This window comes from Condylura cristata, unplaced genomic scaffold (assembly GCF_000260355.1).
Source record: "Condylura cristata isolate star-nosed mole 26May11 unplaced genomic scaffold, ConCri1.0 scaffold00005, whole genome shotgun sequence".
Lineage (NCBI taxonomy): Eukaryota > Metazoa > Chordata > Mammalia > Eulipotyphla > Talpidae > Condylura > Condylura cristata.
The window spans coordinates 28946240-28969529 of NW_004567106.1; the positions used below are offsets into that span (position 1 = coordinate 28946240).

The following is a 23290-nucleotide window of genomic DNA, read 5'->3' on the forward strand; positions in this document are numbered from 1 at the left end:
AATTCAGTGCCTTTCATACCCCACTTCATCACCCTGTTCCAGGTCACCATCTTCTTTCCACTGGATCATTACAGTAATCTCTTAAGTGGCCCTCTGGCTTTGCCCTTCCTTTTGTCTTGTCTATTTTTAAGACTGTAGTTCCTCAGAATATAAATCAGGTCATGCCACTTCTTTAAATGATTTCCCATCCAGCCCCAGAATAAAGCAAAATGCTTTTTTTGGGAGGTGTAACATACACAACACCATCTGGCTCCTTCGCTGACATTATCCCCTACTATCCTCTTGCACATTCCCCGCCAGCCCCTCTAGGACACAATCATAAATGGTCCTTATATTTCCTTCCACCAGGACCGCTAAATTAGTTGTTCCTAAACTTAAATGCTCTTCCCCCAGATATCCATGCGGCTAATACCCTTATTTCTATAAATGAAATGTTCCTTGGTCACCTAGACAAAATTTAAGCACAAAGCTTGCCTTGTCAAGTTATAATTTCTTTTGATAATAGATTATGGAAAATGACTCAAATGTGATAAGTCAAAGTCTACCGTTACATAATTATTATTCCTACAATGGATACATTGCCTGACACATAGTAAGTCCACAAAAACATCTTTGACAAATGAATGACTTAGATAACACTATTTCTAAATATTTTTTCTCTACTAGAAATTAATACAAATACTGAAAAAAATAGTCTGCATAGATAGTATCAATCAGTTGTCAATAAAACATCTCTGACTTTGAAATGGAAGGATATGTTCATACTTCAATTGTTATGTAGGTAATGATGACAAATGTTTAAAACATCCACATTTTATGACATCTTCCCCTTTACCATCATCATGTTATTGGGGATATATCTAAGCAGATAATTAAGTAGGAACAACCTCTCAGTTTCTGAACATTTATTATAAATTAGGTTATTTCATCCTCTTTTTTTAAAATTTATTTATTTATGCATACAAGACCTGGGGTGTAGGCCAGAGATGCAGGGGGTGAGAGGATTCACCAGAGACAGAGTGGGGAGCAGAACAGGCAGATCTACTGAAATACACTGCTGAGGGGAGCAGCAGGCTGGCTAGGAGAGGTCTGCTGCACCATGTGGGTCAGCTATCTGACCAGGCATTGATCTTGTGCTGCAGTGGCTGCAGACAGCTTCATGGTGCTGTGTTTTAACCCATTGTACCACCAGGGAGGATTCTTACTTACTTTATTCTGAGCCAGTTTAAGATTAATGTCACTCCCCCTGTCTTACAATGATGAGAGCAAGCATCTGCACTTCCTCATGTGCCTTGAGGGCATTCAACTCAGGAGTGGCTGCCTCCAGACTCCTTACTTCTCAAATCAAAATACATTTCAGTCAATGTTTCTGGAATAGATTATGGCTCTCCGGTCCCTCTCCAGTTGTGGCCCAACCGTGGGCTTATCTAACACACACTTGCCAAGCTGGCCATTATAGATAACAGCAAGACTGGTAGTTCTCTCACCACATTCAAAACGATTCCTCAACGTCCAGTCACATCAGCTAACCTAACAAGGACATGTCACTACACAATTTGCTTTCTAATGGCTACCTCACCCTTATTTGGCTTGTGCCAGTGTGACAAATCCTTCACTGCTTTTTTCATTCATCATTCCACTGGTGGAGTGACTCAGGCTGTCACACAGTAGAAAACTGTAAGATTATGTTATGGAAAACAGATACTGAAAGCTTAGAATGAAATCTCAATTATTTCCATTCTCTCTCTCTCTTTTTTTTTTTTTTTTTGGTGAGGTCAGATTTGTTTACTTTTCCTGAATCACTTATTTCCCAATATAACCTTCTCTGACCACTGCAGCATTTTAAAAGACAATGAGATGATAAATCAAGCATGCTTTATTTTACTTAGTTTTCCTCTTTCTAAACATATAGAATAGGACCTCCTATTTTCAGGGGGTGGATAATTTAGGTGTGGTTGCCTGAGTGATTAAGAAAGCGACTATATGATCTCTTAGTACTTATAGCTGTGATCCTGTAATTTTGGGAACTCTTGTATCTTTTCCTCAGCCCTTAACAATATAGAGAACAATAGCAACCACAACTATCAGTCCTGTGGTTTCTCTGATCTCTCACTTGTGTTCACCAATGTGGGCAGCAGCTGGCCAGTGCAGCTCCTGAAGTCTGTGAGTTAACACTAACCTTCCATGGGTTCAGACCCTGGCCTCATAAAAGCTCGGAGCAGCATCAAAGGTATTATAAAAGGGCAGAGGCAGAGTGTGCCAGGAACTATCTGAACACATATTATTTTAGCATTCAGCAGTGACTTTCAAATGAGGAACCTAGCCAGACAAACCTATTTATCTAACACAATAATTCTAACAAGATTAACCATTGGGATTTTAGTCTGTCCTTGTTCAAGCTGCAATTTCCAGCTCTGTTCTTATTTGGTTCATTCCCCACCTCCACCCTTCATCCCCCAAGGCCATATTCTAAGCCCACCTTGGACAGTATAGGCCAGAGACGTTAGAGTGTGTTTGTAGATGCTTGTATTTGCTGGAACTTAACTTAAAGAAGCAATAAACCTCCAGTTTTCCTCTTACATCAGAAGGAGCTTAGAATTCAGTTCTCAATCTTTTATTTCCCCCTTGAGAGAAAAAAGGTCTCAACACCACAGTTGAATAGTGGTTTTGAATCTTGGTCTGCAATCTTTCTGAGTTCTTAAATGATGTTTGGAACAGCCTAATGGAAATCATGTTAGAAGCATATTGTACTTGTAAAAATAGTCTAGCAAGAATGTAATGCTTGGTTAATTATCCAGATGTGTAGAAGCACAATGAAATTGGACTTAAAGAAATTTGTAATTGTGTATTCCATATGAATCTCTCCCCTCTCACATGTTTCGACAACATTCATAGCAGATTCACTGTAACCTGCCACCCAGTTACTTTCAAGGGAGAAAAAAATTGTCACATCTAAAATCAGGCTTCAATGAGTTCGTCCAAAAGAAAAATAAAAAAGGGTGTCAGAAAATATTATTAAAATGGAAACAATCTCTTCTTACAGAATTTCACATATGTTAGCAGTTATTATTGTTTAAGCTACTCTCAGCTGTCTACTATTCTTACTAAAGCTTAGTTAAAAAAATAAATGCAGTTGTATTCATTCTCTCCTTTGCTTCTTTCTAAGTAGACATTTTATGTAAAATATACAGAATCCTTTTGGGTGGTAGTAAAACAATGGCCTTTGAAATGAGATATACCTAATAACCTGGCATTCCCACACACTGGTGAGGTCCTAGCCTAGCCTGGCACATGGTAAAGGGGAGCTATCAACTTCAGCATTGGTATGTTGAGGACGGTGAAGATTGCTCTGCGCCCTTTTCCCTGCCCTACTTTCATCCCCTAGGACTTGCAGCTGGAGTGAATGTATCTTTAAAGAATTGACTTCGGGACCCTCCCTGGTGGCGCAGTGGGTTAAAACACAGCACTGAGAAGCTAAAGCCACTTCCGCATGAGTTCGATTGCCGCCTGCCCCGGAGGTGACCACATGGCGTGGCAGACCTCTCCTGACCCGCCCGCTGCTCCCCTCAGCAGTGTACTTCGTCGATCTGCCTGTTCTGCTCCCCACTCTGTCTTTGGGGAATCCCCTCGCCCCTGCCCATACCTCTGGCCTACACCCCAGTTCTTCTACACAAAAATAAAATAAAAAATAAAAAAAGAATTGACTTCAGGATTGTGAGAACTCCAGAACTGATGCCCTTCTGGAGAAACTTAAACCAATGTTGTTTCTTTTGGTTGTCCCCAGGGACAGACTATGGTGTCTATATATGTGGGACAATTAAAGGAGTAAAGGGATACAACCTGAAGAGAATTCTACACATACACTGAAAACCACGAAAACTGGGAAAAGCCTGTGTATAATGGAGTAATGCAAGACAGCAGCCAAGAGGACAGCATCAAGCCAGGGTAAACTTGACTTCATCTAGCCTGGGGGAGAATCTTACTTCAAGCCACACCATTATTTCTCTGAGGAGAGAGAGGAGAGGTGTGGCTTGAAAATGTCCAGTTTAGAAAATTAATGAATGAGGAAGCTTGAAGTTCAGTATTGTGGTAATCTCTATAACTTCCTAGACATTTCTAGACCATGCGTCATCTAATTTCAAGACCACACTGCTCCAATTAAGAAAACATGGCTTCTGACATGACTATGACTTTATCTAGACATCTATCTTGCTTGAATTTGAGCTTAAAAAGAAACCTGCAGAATCTACAGGAACCGCCATAAAAGAAAAACATTTTGATCTATATCCAACTTTTAGTAACATAAATTTATGCAGAGATATTTGTTGCCTTCCAAATGATATCATCTTATTTTATACAGATTGAGAGGATGCTTCTATTTAAAAAAAAAAAAAATCCCAGCAATGACAAGCATAATCATAAAAGATGCTCATGTCCCCTAAATTCCCCCTCAAACTTGGTGCCAATTTTGGAGAAACCTGGTTTAAAGCTAGGTGGCTCAACCAGATGAATAAACTCGTGTTTAAAGTGACTACAGTTAATTTGCTCATGATACATAGAATTCAAAAGGTTGAAGCTATATAAAAGATTTAACTTAGTGCTACCATACCCCAACTGAAACATCTCATCTAATCTGGTGCGATTTGTTTTCCATGCTGCCTAGTCCAGCATGGGACTCACATAGCTCTTATAATGACTTCTGATTGGCACATATTCTTTCTCATGCAACTAAAGAGTTAGTAAATTTGTGTTCACTTCACTCAGAAATGCTGTCCAAAAGCCTGAGGCCCAATTTGCAAACATTTCCATATGCCTGTGTTCAAGTCTTCAGGTTGCAGCATAAACATTGATTTTTCTAATTTTAAGCTCATTAAATAATCACAAATCCTTTTTCAATTCATAAAGAAAATATTAGAAAGTTCAGCTTAACATAACTGAAGATAGACATTTGTCATGCACTCAAGAGTTAAAGCAGATTGAATGTTATCTAATAAAATTCAGCAAGTTCCCAGCTTTGAGTAATAATTGCATTCCAACAGCTTCCAGTCTTTATATCACTTGAAACTTCCATTTACTCCATAAAATTTTATGCTTAAAGCCAAGTCTTTATGATTAAAACTAGTCTTTGCCAGAAAGACAGAAACATCCAAGAAGCTAGAGAATGTTTTTCTATTGTAGAAGGTTGATAAACTGAGACTTCTGCAATAGACTATGGAAAGGGAGATTGGCTTCCTTCTGTGGAAAGTAGATCTGTTCTGTGGGAAAAGGTAGGTCTTGGTGACATGCAATTTTTAGATGAGAGCCCCCAAGCTCCAGAAAGCACCTTCAACTGCAGGCTACAATCCTCTCTAAGTGCCCTGACCACAATCTTTGGGTTCTGGGGTCCAATTGCTTAGGTTCATATCCTGGCTGGTGATCTTGGTCAGACATACCTAACCCTAAGAGCTTCAGTCATTCCTAAACACCTGTAAAATGGGGATGATAATAAAACTTTCAAAGTCAGCTTGTTTAATCCTTAATAAACATTAAGGATTGCATGGAACAGGATTTAGCATCTTACTTAGCAGGGATGCACTCTTAAAAAAAATATTCTTCTTTAAGACCTACAAAGAAAACAGATGAAGTAGATAGTTCTGAGGGCCCCTTCCTAGCTACTAAATGCAATGATCATTAGCCTGGACTAACCAAGATGATGGGGTGAGCCCACAGGAAATGATGATCATCCACAGCTAGTATAGTTCTCCCATCCTAACCTAGATGTCACCTCCTAACTTGTATGGGGTGCTTAAAATCCCCATTACAAATTATCTATGTTTTAGGTTCTGTCTCTTGTTCGGATACAAATACTCTGGGACTAGCTTTAATTGATTAGATCCTTTCTAATGGATAGTAACCTGACAAGTCAGGAAGACGAAGAGAAATAGAATGATCATGCTGAGGATGGAGGAAGATGGAGAAGCAGGAGACAGACACAGTCTTCCCAAGGGAAAAGAACTGTGCAGGTTGGAGGTAAGGTGAATCATGGTCCTGGAAAATAGGAGAGTATTTGGAGGGTCCTCATGGCTTGGGATCTGGGAGAAACTGCAGAGAAGTATAATCCATTGTGATTTTGCACAAGCCACTCTTTAATAGTTATCAAACACTGTGCTTAGAATTGCATGAAAAAATTAAACTCAATTCCTGCTTATTGGGCAACCACCACCCAAATCCAACGGACCATGCTGATTTCAATAAAGGTTGTCAGACTCTAGGATCCAACCAGGCTTCATGCACATGGATGAAAATAAAGTATCTTATTAAGCTCAGTAATAAGTAGCTTCAAAATTTTGCCTTTTTTGGTGCTCACATTAATTACAGTAACAAAATGTCTTCTAGGGAGAGCTGGACCCTTCCTGCTGATCAGGAAAAAATACCCAGTTTAATCACAAGCCCTACCATTCTGGAAGTCTCCAGAATTAGACCTGCTCTACTAGATGTTACCTAGCAAGACTAGGAGCTCCTGGAGGCGCTGAATCATTCCCTGCCTGGCCTTAAAGCTACGGCTCAGAAAACATTGGGCAACCCCCAGCTTCCCATCCCGTCCAGCCCTCCAGGCTGGGTTGTTTTGCTCTCACTTCTAGCTGGGCCCAAGTACACTTGAGCTGATTCTAAAGTATGTCTGTACCTCAAGACCAAGAGCAATCTCATTAGCAGTTACTGGCTCAAAAAGGATAACACTTGTAAAGAAAGTTAATTATGTGAATGCAATGCAGCTTGTTTCTCTTTTTGAAGTACATTTTTTTTTTAATGCTGCCAGGAGGGTGATTTACAGACACATTTGCCTCTCTTTAGTGAAAATGAATTCCATTTGGTGTTCTGGGCCAAAAGGAGGGATAGAGACAACTCAGCGCTTCCTTCCTCAAGAGATTCAGGCCTACACTCCACCTCTGAATGTGGCTTTGCCACAGGACCCCATGGCAATGGCAAGAGGCCAGAAGCAGTACTGACACATTTTGCTCCTGTTGGTATCAAAAGCAAACAAAACTGCTAATATATCAACAACTAGGGTTCACACTCTCATCTTTGAGGTGAAATGAGCTACTTCTTTCAAAGGAGATTTCAAAATATGATACGCAGAACAGGAGAGACAATTCCACACCCCCTAGCAAGTGAGCAGAACTTTTTCAACATTTCGGTCCCTGTGACACACATGATGCCATATGCTTTGGAGCCATAATGTATTCACCCAGCTTTTCAACATATATGGTGATAATAGTCATCATGTGTTGAGTCTCACCACAGTCACTCACTCTGCTAAATATTTTAAGGGGATTATCTAATTAAATGCTCAAAACAACCCTATGGAGTAGGTACTATTATTACTTCCAGACACCCCAGACCATAGTTAGGGAGCTCAACAGCTGCTTCAGAGCCTTTGAGTATCAGGCAACACTCATTTGCAGCAAGAAAATGTGAAGGGTATCAGGTCTGCACTGAAAAGAAGAAAGTAATTTATGAATTTACATGCTTATTTTCAAACTGAGTAGTATTCTACAATTTAATGATATATATGTGCCTGGCTTTCTTAAGAGTGTGAGGAGTTAAAAGCTCAGAAGAAAAAAATTTCCTTTTCTTGAAAAATCCATTAAAACTTTTTGGTGGTGAGAGAGAGGATGGGTCTGTTCTATGTTAAAACTGCTATATATTTGCATGTTCTACTGTACATCTAGGTAACAAAGTAGGTTTAATTAAAAGTGGAAGTGATCTGGCTCTAAAATAAAAAGCACAAACCCAGAGCAGTTAAAAAATGTGTTTAGAATCATCAGTGGAAGAGCAAGGTCAACAATGAATCTTAGGTCTCCTGATTGTTAATCCAGAGCAACTCCACTTCTCCTGGCCTTAAGATTTTGGACGTTAGGATAGGTTGAGCATTTTTGTCTATCTGTATATTCCATCTGCCCACTTATTAGTTCTAGAATATGAATGGGATCCAGATGGATTCAGTATGATTGAGGGATATGGATGGGATCCTTGAGAAAGAGAAGTTGAACTGGTAGGTTATACCTAGAAATCTGGGATGAGGTAGCTAGGCAAGGGGACAGATGACAAGAATTTCTGTGAAGGGAAGTGCAAATTCAGGTAAACAGACCAAAAGATAATGAGAAACAAACTCCTTCTACCAATGTTTGAAAACCCAGATCCAGTCATACCTAATGCTAGACAATAAATCTCCTGTTTCACTTAAGCCACTTTGAGTAAGGTTTCTTTCACTTGCAAACAAAAGAAACTTGGATGATACACCCCTATTTATACTTTTAAAATCCCATTTGTCATCTTCTCTCTTTAACATTTTCCAGGGATCTCATATTGAGAGAGAGACATTTGCACCCTTCTTCTTGTTATAACTACATTTTTAATGGTATTTTTCCATATGTATTGAGATTATTGTTAGACCTTCAGATTTAGGTGAGAGTGAAAGCCTACTAAATCACTAGAATTCTAATACTTGCCCAGTGCCTCAAACAGAGCAGGTACTTGATAAATGTGCACTGACTGAATTGAATTGAGTTTGATTCAAAATACTTTTTCAGTGAACATTGTACCCATCATCAATGCTTCAATGATCTCCCATTACTAAGAAAATCCAACCTCTTTGTCATAGACAACAGGGCTCTACAATATCTGCCTGCCTCTCCCACAACAGTTCCTTCCACAGTGGCTCTACAATTTTTCCTAACTACACCAAACCTGAGTATGCCTCAGAGTCTTTGAATATTCTGTTTCTTCTTCCAGAAAAGTTCTTGTGCCAGATATTGCAATGACAATCAGCTGCTGTGTCACTCAGTGGTCTGTTCAACTGTATCCTTATCTGAGAGCTTTCTTCAGAAAATCTCATCCAAAACAGCCCTCAATCACTCTCAAACCCTCCACTGGCTTTTATCATTTTTATGCACTTAACACTCTGATAATAACTCTAGATAAGTAGTGCATATTTAATGTTTATTTATCACTGTCTTCACCACTAGAATATTTCAATTTTGCTCACAAATACATTCCTACCTACCTAGCATCTAGCAATTTTTTGCATTTTCAATTTATTGTTCAATTTTTTAAAATAAACTTAAATTTAAAAAGATCAAAAAAGAAAACCATTGGAACCAATATATAAAACTAACTGTATATTAGTTTGTTATACAATCACTCTGGAAAAAAGAATGGACTCAAGCAACTTTTCTACATAATGCTTAGATTTTTAAATCTGTCATTAGCTATTGCCTAAGGATAAAAATAATTGTAGCAAGAAAATATCAAAAATAACTGGTTGGTAGTTTACTGAGGTAGTAATTCTGAAACTATCTTGCAGGTATCATAGGATTGAGAAAAATAATAATAAACTGATGATGTTGGGGACCCAGAGCAAATAGGGAATGGGGATAGGAAAAGGAAACTTGTGAAGCTGGATTAGAACTGTGATTATTAGTGTGAAATAATTCTATTTCCTAGCTCTACCAGCAGACAGTTAGTTTAAAAGAAATGACATCCAAGTAGCAAGAGCACATTTGTGCTCAGGTGTTGATTTTTAAATGCCATTCCCATTAAAGGGAGCCAGCATTCCTGAAGAAGCAACTGATCCTACAGCTATACCAGGGAAGTACAAAATAATTCTGTAACATTTGTTTGTGTCAAAAGTCAAGAAAATGCTCAAAGACTAATGGGAACCTGTTAAGACACAGGATTCAGCTAAGAGGAACTCCCATTGTCCAATTTTAGAATAACATCAGCATCAAAAACATAATATAATAAATCTTAACATATCAAAAACAATAATACATGACTTCCAGGTATTTTTTTTTTTAGGTGAATAACAGAGGAGGGAAAGATCTCTACAGAAAATACCAGATGATACCCACAAAGATAGATCAGAGAAATCACTGTTTTACAATCCCCAGGGTAGGGTAATAATTGATTGAGCCAGAATCATCAGTAACTGAAACTAGCAGTGAGGGGTAAAGATATTCATATGGATTTTGATTATTTATTAATCTCATAAAGGAAAAAGGTGCTTTTCAGAATAAGATCTGACTATGTGATTAAGTGTGGCATGGCCAAAGTGGGACACACTAGTGTTGCATGCTTCCTGATGTGGTAGACACAGAGTACACAACAGCATCTGTGGGGTGTTTTTGCCAAGATGATTTCACTGAGTCTAAGCATTGAGAGAAGACCCAGAAATTTCTACAGGACATCTGGACTAGACTCTTCAAAATCATCACCATGAATGTCAATAAGAAAAGCGGGGACTCAAATATGATGAGTTATTATGATAGAAGAACTTCTACTGAGTTCTGAGTTTAGAAAGTATGCAATGGAAAACATTTTAGGAATAAGTGGGGAATTTTGAATATAGACTAAATTCCTGTCTGTGTGTGTAGGGGAAGGCAGATACTGAAAGAATAAGCCCACATGTCATAATATATTTCAGTTCTGATGATGTTGGAAGAAAACATGACTTCAGCTTACCTCCCCAGTGGCATAAAAATCATTCTTCTGATATTCAGGAAACAACTGGAAAAACTGAATGAGAGCACTGCAAAAAGGAAAAGAGCAATAAAAGCATGGGCTCAGAATTGTTTCATGCTATGCTACCAATTCTAACCCTCTGACAATAGGTTCCACATTTGAAATTAGATATCACCGTAAGCTTTCATAGGCAATTTTTCAAAGGCTCATGTGCATAATACTCCATACACTGCGGGTGGTTAGAAAATACTGTGGGCTTCCTTTGTGATACTGAGAAGTTGAGACACCTGGACATATCACCGCTCTTTGGGTTACCAAGTGAGACAGGCTTTCTTTCAGCTCCTACTTAGCAGTTCCTGAAATTTCTGCAATGGCCCCTTTAACCTGGGTTTGGAGAGATATGATGGGAAGCTTGGTTGCTTACTAACCTCCCTCAGTAAGGAGCTCCCAGAACATCAGTGTTTTAACAACAAAAAACAAAGATCTGTAAAATGACTATGTTCTAAAAAGGAAAACCACCAGATGGCCACAGACATGTAAGTAAATGTATAGTGACCTCCAGGTTCAAAAATTCACCCTAAGGAATGTCAACAGCCACTTCAATGAGTTAAGCTGAAATAGCTTTAAACAGGCTCAAGAAATTATTTCCTAATAAGCAAGAAAAGAATGATTCTCTCCTTGACCAAAATCTTTGAAAAAGGAAAGAAAAACTTGTGGACTTCAGAAGCTCTGTCATATTCTGACCCAGATTATAAAGCCTGACAAGCTAAGCAGGGTTTCATTCCAGCTTCCTGCAGAGAGACTAAAAGCCATGAACCCTCCAGTGAAGATGAAAGGCAAGAAGGCCCTGCACGATCAGGGGGAGGAGAAAGTTCAAGGGTTACAGAGAGGCAAAGCTGGGTCATCACCATCACCACAATCATGGCCATCCTTAATTTTCAAAGGCTCCATAAAAATCTACCACTGAACATTATTGTAGCGCTATGGTGTCTTTCTATTTATTATTTATAGCAACTACAATCTTTACCGCAACTAAATATGGAAACCTGAGTTATATAGCTTCCATGTTTATGCTGGCAATAAGCTGGCTTTAGAGCAGAGATAAAAATAGGAATTTATTTTCCACCCCTCTTGAAACTTCAGGCTAAAGCTACTTCTCTTTCTTTCTGCTAGTTGGAATGGCAATAGCTTAAGTTAATATAATAAACTTCAATTCATCTTTATCCTGTAACAAAAAGCTTTATTTTTTCCCTTTGGAAAATTGGTGTTGAGATGTTAGAGTTGCCATAGTTAGCAAATAGAAACAGAAGACATTGAATTATATTTGGATTTCAGATAAATAACAAATAATGTTTTCATATAAGTATTTCCCAGTTATTTCATGGGGCATATTTTGTTTAGAAAATTGTTTATCTAAAATTCTAATTTGACTGGGAAGTCTACATTTTCCCTGGAATCTTAGTTGAAGAAGACACTCTTTCAACTTGGTTTTAGCTAGAAAATACAGAATTTTCTAGCTTATGTTTCTAAGGCAATGTCCTACGTGAGGAAGTTGTAGCATTTTAAATTCATAGTAATGTCTACATATCAAACTCCAGTTGGTCTTTCTCCAATGAGTGAGAGCTATGTAGAGGGCAAATTAATAAATGAGATTTATATATGCCTATGCCCCTTTGACTATGCTTTAATCAAGGACTATTTTTAGTTCATGGGGAGGGTTTGCTTAATTAACAATATGACCTAGAATTATGTTCAGTAGCACAGTTTTAGCAATTATTCCTAAATTATATATTATACATACTACACACGAGAGGGAGAGAGCTTGATGCATTTATTTTGGCACATGATGTATCTGGGACAGGAAACATCCCTCATTCAGGTAATTCCATTGCTAGCATTAGCCAAGTTATTGTCAAATAAGTAGAATTTTAGTCAAAAGTTACCTGGGAGAGAGACTAAGAGAAAAAAACTCCTCAGGTCTTTTTTTTAAAGCAACATCACATGCAAGCCAATATGTGGAATAGAACAATAGCAGCATTTCCATTTGACTGCTAAGAAAATAACTTCATGGTTGCTACAGAAAGGAAGGACCAGGAAAGCAGGCACCTGGGGCTTGTTGACTGCTGTGTCACCTGGAGCAGTGTCTGGCACATAGTAGGCAATCAATAAAAAGAGGTAGTGATGGAGAGTAACACTAGCTAGTAACCTCCAGATAAGGTCAATAAATTTATTCTTCCTTAGTACTTTTTTTGTTCCACATCAGAGAGGCACTGTGGCACAACAGAACATTCTAAATGGGGAGTAGGAAGTGGAGAAGATGGGAGAGAATATTTAAATATCTCATTATTGAAAAAGTTTTATTTCCAAACACAAAGCAAACCAGCCTAAATGTGAAAGTCAAATGTGTCTTTAGGAGTCTGTTCCTTACAGCAGTGCACTATTAATAGTCTACAGGAAGAGGATTTTCAGGAATAAAGATGTTTTTAAAAAGAAGCAAAAAAAAGATCTATCCTTTAAACCTATAGTTGCCCATTTACAGGTTTCAGAGACTTTCTTATTCCAAACACCCATCTGCAGAGCTGGAGAGAAGAATGTTGACACAAAGGGAAACAAATAGTGTAAACTATAAAAGAAACAGCTGAAATCAGTTTTCTGCACTACCCTTGATTAGTTATTTTCCAGCTCTAAGAGCCTGAAGCAAAAAGAACTAAAACAGCTATAAACAATGGATGCTTTGAAATAGGTTCTCTTTACATGTCATGCAAGAGGAGATATACCACATGTCAGCAGTAAATATTCACACAGAGGGTCACCTCTTGGGGGAGGGACAAGAGACAGAAAGGGAAGGCCATGCTCTGGTTTAGAGGGATGGGGATTTTTAATACAGAATCTGAGCCCTCAGGCTGTTTGCTAGTTAAACTGCTAAACTTGCTTGGATTTATGCCAAAGGCAATTGTCAGTGCAGGGGCCAGGGCAAGCAGGAGGTTTCCCATCCCAAAACCCAGAGCACATAATCTGGACTACACTACATGAGAAAGATACTGTGCTTGCATAAGTTTGCAAGGTCAGCCATCTATGAATATGCCTGTGGAGGCAAGCAGGAAGTTTGGAGGTCCAGGGCTCTGGAGAAGGACCCCTGGAAAGCTCTGGATAATCTACTCTCAGGGTCCATTGTACTTGGAGGCAGAAGTAGGGGGTCCCAGGCATCATTCCCTGGAAAATATCAAGAAGTGTTAAAATGATGGGATATGTGGCAAATGCAAGTTGAGAAGACAACAGCCATATTGTTTTTCCAGGTCAGCAAGGAGAGAGAGAGAGACATCTTTGGGAGAAAGGCAAGGAAATGCCTCTTTCTCTCTCCTCCAGTCATCTGCCTTGGGGAGAAAAAAGAATAAAACAGAAAGTTTTTGTCAGATCAAAAAACTCTGACTCCTATTAGATTCACTTTCACTTTGGGGATCTGGTGGGTTTGCTCACCAAGTAATTTCAGGAGTGTCTGGTGGAAGGGAGGTGAGGGGGATGGTGCAGCAAGGGGGAGAGGAGGTAGTTAACTCTTTCAGGACACTAAGATTTCTTTAGTAAATTCTTATAACACATCAAGTGGTACCCTCAAGATCAGAAAGAATTCAGAACTTGGTCTCTAGTCATAACTCACAGGCTGGGAGAATGTGACCAAATAAGAAAGATCACTTACTTTTAAAAAAGAGTGCTAAAAATGGCTATAATGAGTGAGTCAAACAAAGAAAGGGAGGAATTATATGTATGCTGTTGGATCAGGCTTATTATGACTTTGATGATTTCTGTCCTTTTTTTTTTTTTAAGTAAAAGAATAATTTTGAAAGGTGAAGGGAAAAAAGACAATTGCTAACAAGCTGAACTTCCAGTCAGGAAAAGTCTGAAGAAAACAAGAGTGAAAAATTGCATCTGAAGGTCACAAAAGACAGAATTCTGGGAAAGAAAACAAACAAACAGCTGAAAAGATGTTGTTTTCTGGCAAAGTTAAATGTAATATTGGAAAGCAAGCAGAGGCTTCTCAGGCATCTGGCTGAAAGCTTTGAAAATAACCTCTGGTTGAAAAATTCTTCTCTGTGTCTATTGTTTCTCAAGAGATATTTTTATAAAATAACAATAGGCCTTAAGATTTCAGTTCTTCATGGTACTTTCTCTGCTAGTCCCTTCCATTGAATTACATTACAATGGCTATAACAAGGTGAAAACTCTGTGTGTGTATGTGTTTTTTAAAAATATCTTCAGGAATTGGATTATGAGGGCCAGTTAAAAATCCCTCTTCGACCAGAAGAATTTTCCCATAAACAAACAAACAAAAACATCACTTGGCCTGCAGACAAGAGCCTGCCTGGGCTGGTTACCTGTATAAGTCACGTGCCACGTCATCCTCATTGGTTGCATATCCCTGAGGCTCATCAGTAAAGCTGAAGCCTGTGCCCACCTAAAGGTGAAATAAATAAGCAGGTATCAGCACAGAGAACTGTGTATCCCAGAGCCTTGCCAAAAGAGCCCACTATCAAAGGAATTAACCTTATTCCAAAGGCCAGCCTCTATCTGCTGTTTCTGCCTTTATCCAGGTTTCTCCAGCCATCCTCATAGGACGATGCTATTTCCACCTCCCAACCCAAGCTCAAGTGAAACATTTGCACAAAACTTGGCCGCAGGACCATGGTGATCTGTCCTGATTCCGAACTGGGCACCCTGCCAGAGAGATTGAAAGCTCAGGGAGTCACCTTCCCCTCCCACCACACCATCAAAGGGCCCAAAGTTGTTTCCTCGCTGCCACCAAGAGGGAGCACTCTAGGCTGGGGGTAAAAGAGAGATGTGTGTTTTCATTTCTTCGTTTATGAGAATAACTTTCTCCTTTAGTAGCAAAGGAAGTTTAAAACAATTAAATCACTTTAAACGATTATTTCCCTATACCTAGCAGCTCATAGACAACTGAGCAGTAACTCAAAATACAACAACAAAAACAAACAAACAAAAACAATAAAACTACTACTTATTTGGTGCAATAATTTGTATAAGAGGTGCACCCCTTTCTAGGTAGAAATATGATTTTATTTTTTGCCCAAGCCCCAAAGGGAATAGGACAGACATTTAAATCAACTGTTACTTAAATAAGTAATGACCGATTCGGAAAGAGGATGGTCAACAAAATAAGGCAGGGGAGTGGGAAACAAAAGTGCTGGAAGTTTTCCCCTCCCTATTTATCTGTTTTTTCTTGAAACCATAAAGGAAATGAGAGAAATTAATTGGGGGCAAAGATACTCTCTGCCAGCAGGAGCTGACCCTAATGTCACTCTTCCTATTTTGCAGTTTATTGGACTCAATTTTAGAAAAATTTCCCAAGAAGATTCAGCTTCTTGTTCTGAGATGAGGTATTCTGCTCACTCAGATAAGTGAAAATCAGTGTTGTCCTTTTTTATACATGGGGCTCTACTTGAAATCGTAGGCCTTCAAATCTTCTAAGCTGGCCCATGATATGGGGACTCCATGTCACCAGGAAAAAGAAATGAACCCCTTATCCTGGAATTGAGTCAACAGGACATTTCTTAAGATTCAAAATGAAGAAAGGAGGGAGAGGAATGAGCAAATTTCCCAGTGTGTTAATCATGATACATGTTAGAAAAACTAATTTGAAAATGTTTTTTAATGGATTAAATTCTGTTTTAAAAGTAAAACAACTACCATTATTTTTTTTAAAGACTACTTAAAAGGCCCTCCCTGGTGGTGCAGCAGGTTAAAGCACAGCACAAAGAAGCTTAAACCACTTCCGCATAAGTTCAATCCCCGCCTGCCCCGGAGGAGATCCACATGGTGAGGCAGACCTCTCCTGACCCGCCTGCTGCTCCCCTCAGCAGTGTACTTCGTCTATCTGCCTGTTCTGTACCCTACTCTGTCTCTGGTGAATCCTCTCACCCTCCACATCTCTGGCCTATGCCCCAGTTCTGTACGAATAAATAAATAAATCTTTAAAAAAAAAAAAGAATACTTAAAAAAAGAAAAGACAAAAGACAACATTGGAATTTTACCAGATTAGTAGTTACTCACTGGATTGTCAATGTAAAGCATGGACAGTGTAGTGGTCCATGGGAAGTCTCTGGCATGAACTAGGAAAGCAGAGAAGATGTTTCAGGCTGGGTGGGTGACAAGACATCCCCTTTAAGACCTCGTTCTGGTCAGGAACCCAATGTACCCTCTGTTCTCTCAGATGTTCCTCTGATGTGCTTCATACAGGAGGGAATAGACACCAACCCTTCTCCTCCCCTCTCCTTTGTCTGGACTCAGAAAGTTTCTCCAACTGAGATGAACTTTGGAAACAAAACCCTGTGTGACTGGTTCATGTGGAAACACTCATTAACCACCACTGCACTAACCCATCTGTCTAACTCAATGAATCATCTTCAACTTCCTATCCCTTGAGTTCTTTTCCCCCCATCCATGGCTAACGAGAACAACAACTTCAGTAGAACTGCTATACAAACTTTTACTCTGAGTCACAAACTCGGTTGCTGTCTAAATTCTAACCCAGGGAAAGTAAACAATTCCCCGCCTCCAAAAAAAATGAGATGGTGAGAAATTTGGGTTCTGGCCAGATATGGTGCTCTCTCCATGTCTTCCTTCACTCCAACTCCACCCACAGTTTCTTACCTCCAAGATAGTCAATCATTTCTGTGACTGAATCAGTGTTCTGTCTGTGTGAGTAACTGGGGATACAGTCCTAGACATTAATCCCACGCAAGAGACCTCTCCCAGATAGTAATAAATACCAACTGTTTTCATAAGCTGAGCTTGCTTGAGTCAGCAGCAGACTTCAAAAAATAGCTTAAAACCTTTCACCCAAATTTCAAGAAGAAAGCAGCTTGCCCGGACATTCATGCTGGCGGCTCCTCCTTCTTGGACAGACTTTGCCAGAAAGTTATGTTTTTATAATCTCGAATGGTTAAGCTATTCCTACTAGTTTAGTATATACCCTAAATGATTTCTGGAGCAGAGAGATATCAGGTTCAGATGATGACTTCTGCACAGGAAGATGGAGTCCCAGTAATACTTACGGGTCAGGTTACTGGTGACCACATAAGGTCCGTGTTCCACAAAGAGTCCAAACAAAGATGAGCCTCCTGGCCCACCCTGTAGCCAGAGGACAACGGGAGCATCCATCGGCTGCACCTAAGGGAACAGAGAGGCCAGAGGTGATGATACTCAGCACTATGCTGCAGGATCTGCCCAAGAGAACTCACCTGTTACCTGTACAAATAAATACTCTTTCATCACCTTGATGAAATACCATACAGACTCCCAGATCCCAAATCACCTTCCACTATGAACAAAGGTCTGGTCATCTCTAGTAATTTTGAATTAGTTTTTGCCTCAAAGGCTAGTGTCTGTTTTGTTTGATATGTCTTTTATCACCTATAAACATAAAAACCCAATGAATGTAGATACTTCGCTTACATATGCGCCTAAATACCAGGCATGTTGCCATTGCATGGTTATAATTTTTCAATTGCTTTAACCCTTACATAAAACCAGTATGTTCTCAACAGACATTTAGTAAAATATCTGTTTAGCTCAGTGATTGCTGCTTTCACAGAAAGTCCAAACTGCCTTTCTTCTTTTAGTCACTAAAAAGGTAATCAAGGGGAGGCCGTCCATGGAATGTAAAGGGTTAAAACAGAGCATATGAAGCTAGCTGCAGCTGCTTCAGGAGGGGTTCGATCCTCAGTCAGGGAGGTGACCTACTGGCACCTTGCCTGCTGCTCCCCTCAGCAATGTACTGCCTTGCCTGCTGCTCCCCTCAGCAAGGTACTTTATCAATCTGCCTGTTCTGATCCCCACTCTGTCTCTGGTGAATCCTCTCACCACTGCTGCACCTCTGGCCTGTACCCCCATTGTGTATGCATAAATCATAAATCTTAAAAAAAAAAAAAAGAAGGTTGTCACAGGGAAACAGCAACTTCACCTGATATGGGGAAGAAGCAGCAGCAGACAGGCCTAGAGTAATTTAGCCCATGCAAAAACAACAAAACCCTCAAAGTGGTGCAAATTTATTTAGGGGATGTGGGAGATGTAAATAAGAAAACACCATTGGCTACTGGCAAGGGTCAACACCATGACTCTGGGTGACTGAGGCGCCGTTCTGTCCTGTGTCCAACATATATTTATTGACTATGTCACATAGGCTAGGCACCAGGCTGGGAGTAGCAGCTTTATGCAGCAGAGCAGTGAGAGAAAGAAAACACTTTGGAGCTTACTTTTCATAACGAGTATAGACAAATAGTGAGCAAGCAAAGAAATAAGTACAATGATTGTGAAAATAAAGTAAGGGTAATGTTAAGTGTCAAAGAAAGATACTACCATTCATCACTGGGATCAGGAAAAGATTCCATGAGATCCTGAGCATGGAACTGATACCTAAAAACCAAGAAGGATCCAGCCACTAGAAGAGCTAGTGAATGATGCTGCAGATGGAGGGAGTCAGCAGGAAACGTCCTCGCAACAGAGGAGAACCAGTGTGAGAGCAGTATGGAAGTTGCCTGGCCCATAAGTGAAGACTTCAAAGCAGTCTCTGCAAGATTCTGAGGCAGGGTGACAGAGGGCCCTCATTTGATGTCATGGCTCATTTGATGTGCAGTCAGCAAAGCTTGGCCAGCCCGGATCCTATTGCTTCAGTTCAGAGTGCAATTCTACAATCTCTCATTGACAAAGAGACAAAGGAGTGTTTGGTAAGAAGTCTGAGGGGGCCAGCCCCATCTACCTGGATGATGTGAGAAGGCTGTGCATGGGAAGCCAGACTCCGGAAGCAGGTGATCTGGGAGGTCAGTCAAGAACCTGAGCTGATTACAGTGGGTTTCTGAGCATAGGCCAGAGGGATAGAGGGCTTCTCTTCTCCTGGTACCAAGAGTCCAAGTCGAAGCAGCTTTAGAATGGTTCATGGTCCTGTCTTGAATGGGAGAAGGTGGTAGGAACAAATAGGGATTGGAGAGGAATCTTCCTTTGTGGGGCTACCTCTGGGTTCCACTGTCCAGCATGGAGTGAGTAAGGAAACAGTATCTGTAAAGCCCTTGGTACTATACCTAATGGGTGATAACACAATAATTATAAACGATTACATTCATTAATCAATTTTCATAAAGCCTAGTAAATGGCAACTCTCTTCTACATATACCTGTTTATATTTGCATGTGTTCTGTAAATGTCAGCAATTACTATAGTAGATACAAACTCAGAATTTATAGATGGCTTTAACATAACCTCTCATACTTTTCTTTGCTCTTTTGGCTGACATTTTCCCTGGGCAGTTTCTCACTTGTTAGCCCTCTTGCCTCAAGTATTGCAAGTGTTGATTGAGAATTCAAGGGAACAAGAAACTTGTCTTATATGTTGAAGCAGGAAAATTTAAAGTCAAAGACAGACATTAAAATCATTGGAGGGGGCCCTCCCTGATAGCGCAGCAGGTTACAGCACAGCACTAAGATCCTAAACCCACGTCAGCATGAGTTCAATCACCCCCCTGCCCCAGAGGTGACCACATGGCGTGGCAGATCGCTCCTGACACATCCGCGGCTCCCCTCAGCAGTGTACTTCATTAGTCGAGTCTGTTCTGCTCCCCACTCTGTCTCTGGTAAGTCCTCTCACTGCCCCTGCATCTCTGGCCTGTACCCCAGCTCTATATGCATAAATAAATAAATCTTTTAAAAAAATCACTGGAGGGGGGCCCTCCTTGGTGGCTCAACAGAGGGGGGTGGTTAAAACTAAGCACTACCAAGCTGACCACAGCTGCCTCAGCGTGAGTTCTATCCAGGCACAGCAGACCTCTCCTATCTCGTCCGCTGCTCCCCTCAGCAATGTATTTCAGTAGATCTGCCTGTCCTGCTTCCTCCTCTGTCTCTAGTGAAGCTTCTCACTGCCTGCACCTCCAGCCTACAACACCCCAGTTCTGTGTGCATAAATAAATCTTAAAAAAAAAAAAGCACTGAAGGGTCCCCTGGCCTATGCCCCAGTTCTTGTATACATAAATAAATCTTTTGAAAAAGCACTGAAGGTAACAGAGTGAGACCTGGAGTCAGGAGCCAGACAGTGCTGAGTCTATATGAGTCTATACAGTCCCACGATTGTGTGTGATCCCAGCCCTCCTGTTTTTCTCACCCTTTTTTCTCATCAGTCTCACAGCTTGCCTGCAGGCCTGGATGAGAAAATGTATCATGAAGTGATATTATAAACCTACTGTGCTGAATAAATGCTACAGCCCTGCCCTAACCTGCCTGGCCACAACTGTGTGTGTTTTGTTTGAATAAGTGATTTTTATCTCCCTGCAGATCCTCTTACTTGCTACTCAAAGCCACTCACTAGGACCACCTTCCACTTGTGTGGCTCAGCAGTAGGGCACATTAGAGGTGGAGAAACCACGGGATCTGGGTGAATGCAGTTCAACTTTCCTGAGAATATGAGTCCACCTCCTCAGAATACACCCAGCCCTACTTCCTTCCTGATGTGCACGTGAGCTTCCAGAAGCTATGGTGTGCCACATTTGAGTCAGTGGTTCTTCTCCTGGGCCACATGGCAATATAACATGGAGAGTTAAAAAACAACAACAACAACAAAAAAAAAAAACCAACTGCCCAGGTCCAAATCTCAGAAATTCCACTTCAGCTGACCTGGGCTCAGACAGACCCCACATAGTTCCAAAGTGCAGTCAGAGAACCTGTGAGGGTAATGAAGACAGTAGGCACCGAGATGTCCTGAGTCCTCTGAGCTCCACCCTAGCTTCCCCTGGCTTTTTATGTCCTTTCCTGTGACTTGGCACAAAGATGGGACATCAGGGCTCTCAGAAAAATAGCCTGATCCTGAGAGGTCACACTACAAAGTAAAGTCAAACACCCCAGTGCCAAACATCTTTATTATGCAACTGTGAAGCACAGGACACTGCATTCTTGAAATGCTTAAATAAGAAGAGATCTGCATACACACCTCTAACCTTAGTTGACCTTGCTCCTCAAATTTACTTTCCTGAAGGAGGTCAGTAAGATTCAACAACCCTTGAAGAAGTCCGCTTTTAAAGAAAACCACACACACAGCTTTTTACTTTGATAAGCCAACCAGCCTGTGAACTAACACTGCCCTTATCTGAAATGAAATACAAAAGTTAAATTGGTGGAAAATAAAGGTTTATATTTTTAATGAAAAACAAATAAATCAATAATTAGCTGTATCACAGCATGCAGACTTTTGTCATATAACTAAAAATTGTCATGTTCTATAATAATGATGATGTCAATAATCATAGCATGAAATTATTATGTGATAATTACTAGGGTGAGGAATTTGGCTCTCAACTATAAAAATACAGCCCTTCTACCCCTCTCTCATGAAGACATCCTAAACAAAACCATATTGCAAAACTTCAGATCAAATAATGTTGGGTCCCAGCCGGGATGAGCCTCCCCAACCACCCCCGGAGCTTAAGCACAAGATCATAATAGGAAGAAGACATCTTGCCACCTGTGTGAGTGGCTTAACCTTTGGGCAACTGATTAATATCCAACCTGATCGCAGTAGCACATGTGAGGGAGATTTCCTCCTGCCCCCAGGCCAACATCCTGGGATTAAGGGTATAAAAGGGAGGCTGGAAAGGATAATGGGGGAGAGAGAACGTTTTGCTGCAACCATCTACATGTGCTGACTCTTCAACCTCGACGTCCCCTGCGCAGACTCGTATCCCTGCAGTATCCCTGCCGTGATCTGCGTAAGGGGGAACAACGGACGGGGTCGTCCTGGACCGGTAAGGACGTATTGGGGTGAAATTGGGATCCAGAAACAGTAAAGAGAAATTAATGTATTAAGCTTCAAAACTTTTAAAGCATTAAGTTTCAAAGCTTTTAGAGCAACAGGGAATTGCAGTTAAGCAGCGCACCATAGAAGCCTTCCTTACAACAGTGGTTGCAGCGAGTCCGTGGTTCTTAACGGGAGGAGGCTTAAATATTTCAGATTGGGGACAAGTAAAAAGGGACCTACAGAAACGATTACATAAGGAAGGTCCCGATAGCTTTCCTGTATCCACCTTTTCTTTAATTCGCCAACACCAGGCATTGAGTTTTAAAGATATGAAACCATTAAAGGAGGCTGTATCGGCTTATGGCGCTCAGGCTCCCTTCACTATTGCTATTGTTGAGTCGTTTGCTGCACTGAACCTTGCCCCGAGTGACTGGCGATGGCTGTGTCCAGCAGTTTTTGTGGGAGGGGGGGGGATTGTTTGCTGTGGAGAGGGGAATACGGGGTCCTTGGAACTCCTCCATTCTTAATGACACCTTACAGCTAACCCACATCACCAGTGTTAACAACACCCATGTCCCTGCCGTTTCTGCCTTTGCTTGGTGGAAGGCTATGTCTCAATTTATAGGATAGGTCCAGAGGTGGGCAGGAACACTCCCTCGCACTGCTACTGCTTTAGGACTTGTAGCCTGCATGTGGCTTCTTTGCCGTCTCACACGACAGTCCCATAGGAGACATGCCATTACCCAGCAAGTTTTGCATGGGATGATCGGTGGCGTCCACGGGACTCATCAGGTGTGGCTATAAATGTTAAAAAGACTCCTGACTCTCCCTATGACGGGCAACACCGTACGCTCGCAGTGCCTGCCTAAGACAGGGTTGGAGGTTACCCAAAGACGGGTAAAGGAGTTGGGTCAGCGGTGACCTAAGACAGGGGGGTCAGGGCATAAAATAAAAAGGGGGGAATTGTTGGGTCCCAGCCGGGATGAGCCTCCCCAACCACCCC

General features: G+C 40.7%; 1 protein-coding gene across 2 annotated transcripts in view; it reads right to left on the minus strand.

The window, feature by feature from the left end:
• The window catches only part of CPVL (carboxypeptidase, vitellogenic-like), a 113559-nt gene that overhangs the window by 52349 nt on the left and 37920 nt on the right, over positions 1 to 23290 (minus strand). For both annotated transcript variants that reach the window (XM_012721058.1, XM_012721059.1), the window contains exons 4-7: positions 17568 to 17682; positions 16564 to 16622; positions 14871 to 14950; positions 10501 to 10567 (exon numbers count right to left, since the gene is read on the minus strand). In XM_012721058.1, the coding sequence (XP_012576512.1) occupies positions 10501 to 10567; positions 14871 to 14950; positions 16564 to 16622; positions 17568 to 17682 (321 nt within the window). The remainder of the gene's footprint in view (positions 1 to 10500; positions 10568 to 14870; positions 14951 to 16563; positions 16623 to 17567; positions 17683 to 23290) is intronic.